Below are 6,092 nucleotides of genomic sequence, written 5' to 3' on the forward strand. Positions count from 1 at the left end.
TTTTTTTAAAGATTTTATTTATTTATTTGAGAGAGAGAATGAGATAGCTAGAGAGAGCATGAGAGGAGGGAGGGTCAGAGGGAGAAGCAGACTCCCTGCTGAGCAGGGAGCCCGATGCGGGACTCGATCCTGGGACTCCAGGATCATGACCTGAGCCGAAGGCAGTCGCCTAACCAACTGAGCCACCCAGGCGCCCCTCACAGGGTCAGTCTTAGGCCAGCAGGACTGCTCCCCCAGCCCCGGGCCTGTCCTTCCCTCCTGCACCTGGCAAAGCTAGGCACCTGGGTGCAGATCAGCTAGTATGATCGACTGCAGGGTTGGGGGGTAGTGTCCGGGGGGAAAACAGCCTCTTGCAGGACTGGCTGGGAAAGGCCCATCCTATTTAAGTCAACTCATGCTGCATGCTCCTACGGCAGAATTCACCAGCAGGAAATCGGAGACCTGGCCCCTTGGGCATCCCGGCCACCAGACTGACCCAAACCTAAGGTGTCAGATTCCCAGGCCATGACCTGTGCGAGAGGCCTTTGCTCCTCACATCTGAAGGACCAGAATGACCCTGAACTTCAGGGCCACCTCTGGAAAAGGCAAGAAGTCTGGTCTCAAGTGCCCCGTGGAGCCATGAGGGACAGCGCCACCATGTAAATACTGGCGGTGGTGACAGAAGGGACAGTTGAGCCCCAGGCCACAGGTTCTCCCCAGGGCAGTTGGAAAGGGGTCTGGATAAGGAGTCAGGGGCCCTGGTCCCACCAACCCTCCTCCCTGCACCCTCAGCTTCCCCACCAAAGGGGGAGTGGGACAGAATGATCTCTAGGTCCTTTGCAATTGGGAACATCTAGGAGCTCAGCAGAGGCCACATTCCTGCCACCACCAGCTCCGTCCGCAGCTGAGGTCCTCAGACTATGCACAGCTCAGCCTCAGGTGGAGGGAGAAGGTGGGGCCCAGCCTCCAGAGCAATCACACCCGCCAGCAGCGGCCAAGGGGAAGCCACAATCAAAGTCCAAACCAGCACAGATCTCTCCTCCCCACAATCCCCCACCCCGCCCCAGGCCCAAGCCAGGTTATTAAGTGTTATTAAGGAATAGGGAGAAAGTGCTTGCAGCCTCCCCCAGGGAGACCACTCATCCCACACCATGAATAATTAACTCTCAGGTGGATCCTGTCACTCACAGGAACATTACCTACTGTTAAAAGGCCTCTCAGCTTCCCCTGGCCAGCTCTAGGCAGAAACCACCTCTGGCTCCCAAGAACCAGGAATGGGGGAGGGGTGCATTCTGAGGAAGGAGAAAGTAGGAGGTCTACTTTTGTAGGATTGGCCCAGGGGAGGGTTCTCCTAGCCACACGCAGCCCAGCACAGGGGACCACGGCTGAATCAGTGCTTCCCCTCGCCCACCCCGAAGCACACAGTCGGGGCTTCATAGATGGTTGCTGAGTAAGAGAACCAGCAAGCCAGCTCACGCCTCTCCCGTCCGGTACTGCTGGGTTGAGAGGGCCTTGAAGAGCAAAGCACAGGACGCAGTGTAAAGCCCGTGAAGCACGCCATCTTCATCCAAACGCCCCACTGCCTGGCTCCCACCAGCAAGGGCCTCGGCCCTCTGGCGCAGTAATGCCAGAGGGAGCCACTCGGGTGGCCAGGCTCTCAGGGGGCCCACCCGGCTCTTCCAGCTGGCAGTCCTGCTGTCCCCTCCCCTGGGAATCCTGCAGCCCTCAGCAAGCCCACCCCAAGGTACCGCCCCACTTCCCCTGGGTTGAAACTGAAGGCCTCAGGAAAGAAAACAAGAAACTAAAGAATGCAGCCATGGGCTCAGGGACCTCAGTCTTCAGGCACTAGAGAGGCATCCTCCCTCACCTCGCAGGGAATAAGGGATATGCACTTTGTGGCACTGTTTCCCTCTCTCTGCTCACCTCTAGCTCCAGGACTCGAGGTTGCTGGGAACGGGAGACTGAGTCAGAGGAATTACTTTGCTATTCACGGTGGTGATACTGTTCATAATGACCTGCCCGCTTTACTCCCACATTCAGGGTGTATTGGAACCAGCTCGGCACCTGCTCAGAAATCCCTCACTCTCCGGCCCCCACACCCGGTCCCCGTTTCCCCTCCCCTCCAGCACCCTGAGGCCATGCTGCTTCTCCATCTCAGGCTAACCACCGACGCCGTTCCACAGCGTATCCCTCTCTTCACCTCAACACTCCACCACTACTGGCCTACTTTCCATTTCAAGCTGCTCCACCCTCTCACATCTTAAAAAAAATCATCCTTTGTCCTCTCCTCCTCACACCAAACTTCTAGAAGTTGTCCACAGTCCCACCTTTCCCAGCTCCCACTCACTCCCTAACCAGGCTTCTGCTCCCAGTGGCCACCTGCGGCGCTCACCCCAAGGGCACAGGGCCACACCACCAGCCCTCTCCAGCTGGACCCCAAGTACTGGAGACTGCTGGCCCTCCTTCCTTCCCCGGTCCCCTGCTGTCCCTCCCGCCTCTCTCCCACACCCTTGCAGGTGCCCCTGCCTCCCCCGCCCATCTGTAAATGTCGGTGGTGGTCCCGGGGGCTCTGTCTCCTCCCTCCCCTCAGTGTGCACACACCCTTGGCCTTGTCTGACCGCAGCTCCTAAATCTCCATGTACAAAGCCGCTTCCCCACCTGGGCTCCAACCAGAGCCACACACCCCAAAATTAAGGCGTCATCTCCCTGCCCTCCCCCCACACGAAACCTTCTCCGCCTCTTGCGAACGGCCCCATCACCCACCCAATTGCCCAAAACAGAAAACTGCCCTCTTTGACTCCTCTCCCTTCACCAAGACCTGTTGGTTCTGCTTCCCTGGACCCTCCCTCGTTCCTGCCGCTGTCCTCAGCCAGCCACCACAACCCCTGGCCTGGATCACAGGAACAGCCTCCAATCTTCACTGTCCTGAAGCCGAGATCGCATGGCCTCCCCTTGCGGGGCTCCCTGAGGCCCAGCAGGTCCCGCACCCCTCCCCTCTCCTCCCCCCATCCCCAATTCCAGCTCCCCACCTGACTACACTGAGTTACTTGTTGGTCTGCAAGTGAGTTCAACTCCCTCCTGAGGGCCTTTGCCCAAGCTCCCCCTCCACCTCCCACACTCTGCCCATATCCCTCCGAGCGTAACTGCAGCTCACTCTTAGCCTCGGCTCAGAGGCTGCCTCTTCCAGGAAGGCTCTTAAGACTATAAGAAGCTGCCGTGGGGCTCCCACAGCACCAGTGCTTTCCGACAGCACTGAGGCCACCAAGTGACAGAAAGCCCCTCACTTCTCTGCAACCCCCAACTATGAGCTCCATGAAGGCAGAGGCTCCCCCCGCTTGTTCTCAAGTGTTCCCACAATGCCCAGCAGATGATAACCTCTCAATAAACAGTTGTTGAATCAATAAATGACCGTCTAACCAAGGTGGCCAATCCTCCTGCACTATACGCAAATCCTCCACACTGTGGTCTGGAAGGGGATGACATCGGGGAGCGGGCTGTTAGGGGAGGGGGCGGTGGCAGGTTCCACCTTGGGAGCTGGAGGGGCCTGCTGCCCACACACTGCTCCAAGCCCTGTGGAAGGGGCCTAGGCCAGCCCTGGGGTCAGGAAGCCCCCTGAAGAGCAAGCCTCCTGGCAGCAGGAAGAGCAAAAATGGGACTGCCCTCAGCTCAGAGCCCAGGCCTTCGGGGAGTGGCAGGGGCTGGTTTGCTTGGAGGCACAGCTCTGCCTGCAGCGACCCCCCCCCCCCCCCCGCTGCATCTGCCTGGGTACTCCTGCCTCCCCTTCTCTGTTACCACTGCACAAGTCCGTCCCTCCGTCTGTCCGTCCGTCCATCCATCCTCTTCTTGACCCCTACTGCCCTCCTTTCTCCAGCCTTGTTCTCCTTCTCCCACCACTCAGCCCCCTCTCCTCCCCAGCTGACACTCTGCCCCCTCCTTCACCTCTCCTGGCCGCCTCCAACAGCCGCCCTCCTAGATCAGCCAGCTACTTCCTCTATGTTCCAGGCTCCCCTGGCAGGGAGCGATAGAGACCTGGCCGGTTCCCTCCACTACCAAGTCTTCCCCTGAACCTAGGCCCCCACCCACGGCTCCCCCCCACCCCCACCCCCCCGCCGGGCTTACCCTCAGTCAGCCCCAGGTGGATGCTCCAGTAGATCTGCAAGCACTGCAGCTCCTTCTTCATGCCCCGCTTGCAGCGACAGTCGTACAGCGGGCTCTCCTGCAGGACCTCCAGGGCCGCCTGGCACTCCTTGTTGGCCAGCATGGTGTTGCGGTCCCGGCCCGCCAGGCACTGCCTCAGCGTGCGGTAGCGGGAGCTGCAGTTGGATTCCGCGGCGCACAGCTCATTGGCCCGGACACAGTCCACTGGGGGGCGCCAGCCGTGGAGCTCGGGGCCCTGCAGGGAGGAAGGGCTGGCCAAAGAGCGGAGGGTCTCGTCTGGGTGGTGGGGAGGGAAGACAAGCATGAATGAGGGCCGCCATGACCTCCGACCCAAGATGCAGGCCTGGGGGCTTGGGCCCTTCGGGGAACTTCACACCCACCTTACTCCAAAGCACACCAAGGCCGATTCCATGCTGCCTTCCCCACCACACAACGGGTCTGAGGAAGAGCCCTGAAAGGTTCCCAAGACACCAACATCCCTCCTCAGGGCCAAAGGAGACCTCGAGCTGTCATTGTGCCTTGGCTCTACCAGATTCTCTTCCAATTCCACTTGGTCACCCCTCAGCCCTGGGCCCAGGAGCGGAGCAGAGGAAAGCCCGAAGACCCTCCAGCAAGATCACAAACAGTTGAAAACCCCAGGAGGCCAGAGAAGGATGCCACAGCCTCAGCGGAGAGCTGGGGGCTGCAGGGCCTGCCCAAGTGTGCAGAGGAGGACTCTCGCTTTCCTGCTGCCCAAACCTCCATCCACCTCAGTTCCACCAGATGTCCAGCCAACAGGCTGGATTAAACTCGGAAAGCAGCAGGAAATAATTTTACTCTCCTGGTCTGTTAGGACCTCAGAGCCCACAGCATCCAGCTCCCCCTACCCCACCACTTTACCCTGGGGAAACTGAGACCTAAAGAAGGGAGATGACAACTCAAGGTCACACATGGGCTGAAAGGGCCCCTCAGACTCCTGGCCTGTCCATTCTAAGTTCCCAGACTCTAAGAGAAGACCCCAAGAGACAAGCCTGACCTGTGGCCTGAGGCATGTCCAGAAGGGGGCGGCCACCCCTTTCCAGCCCAGCCCTCCACACCTTCCAGTCCAAGTGCACCCTGGCTGAACACCTGAAAACATGCCTTCTGTGGCCAAGTTGTACCCCAGCCCTGTGGAAAGAAAGTGGTGCAGGCAAGCCTGACAAGCCCCTAGCTTTCTTCCTTGTGTATGTGTGTGTGTGTGGCTTTCTCATCTCTCTCTCACACACACTTCTCTCTCTGACTTCCTCCTAAGGTCTATTTCTCCATCACCTTTGCTCTTTGAATAGCCTTGTGCCCCATCTCTCTCTCTCTCTCTCTAGCACCTTCTACTTCTCCTCTCTTCCCTCTCCTCTCCACCCTTCTCTGAAACCCTCTCCCCCTCGGTCTCTCCTTTTTTTTTTCCTTCTTTCCAAAAGCCGAATAATAAGCCAATTGCAAAAGGGAGAGAGCTTCCGTCCTTGGACTCTGGCCGTGCACGTGGAGCCTTGCCTTTCCAAAGGTGAACAAGCAGGATTCAACCACCCTTCCTATTCATCACCCTCAGAGCATCTAAACCCACAGTCCTCTAAAGGAAGGGGCTCCGGGAAAAAGATTCATAAGTGAAGGGCAGGGAGAAGCCCACTTGATCCTGTCAAAATCAAGCTCCCAAAATGGTTTCCTCTAGACACAGACATCACCCCAGTCTTCCTGTCCACTCCAGATCCTGCCCCAGAAAAAGCCCCTCCATATGCCAGAGCCAAGACTGCCTTTTCCAAGACCCAGGAGTGACCTGGGAGGCTTCCTCCATTCCATCCAGTCCAAAGCATACTAAGATCCTAGGTCAGAAGTCCCCTCCTCAGAATCCCGTAGAATCTGCCCTTCCCGCCCCCCACCCAAATCCCTATCCAGAATGGCCACTTCTCACTCCTTTCCCCAGTAGGCCCTGCTCCAGGGCCGGG

General features: G+C 58.5%; 1 protein-coding gene across 1 annotated transcript in view; it reads right to left on the reverse strand.

Annotated features, from left to right (window-relative positions):
* Window positions 1–6,092, reverse strand: part of GFRA2 (GDNF family receptor alpha 2) — an 84,117-nt gene that overhangs the window by 73,324 nt on the left and 4,701 nt on the right. Inside the window, exon 2 of the mRNA XM_021698848.2 lies at window positions 4,099–4,413. Coding sequence (XP_021554523.1) covers window positions 4,099–4,413 — 315 coding nt within the window. The remainder of the gene's footprint in view (window positions 1–4,098; window positions 4,414–6,092) is intronic.

This window comes from Neomonachus schauinslandi, chromosome 2 (genome assembly GCF_002201575.2).
Source record: "Neomonachus schauinslandi chromosome 2, ASM220157v2, whole genome shotgun sequence".
In the NCBI taxonomy this organism is placed as follows: domain Eukaryota; kingdom Metazoa; phylum Chordata; class Mammalia; order Carnivora; family Phocidae; genus Neomonachus; species Neomonachus schauinslandi.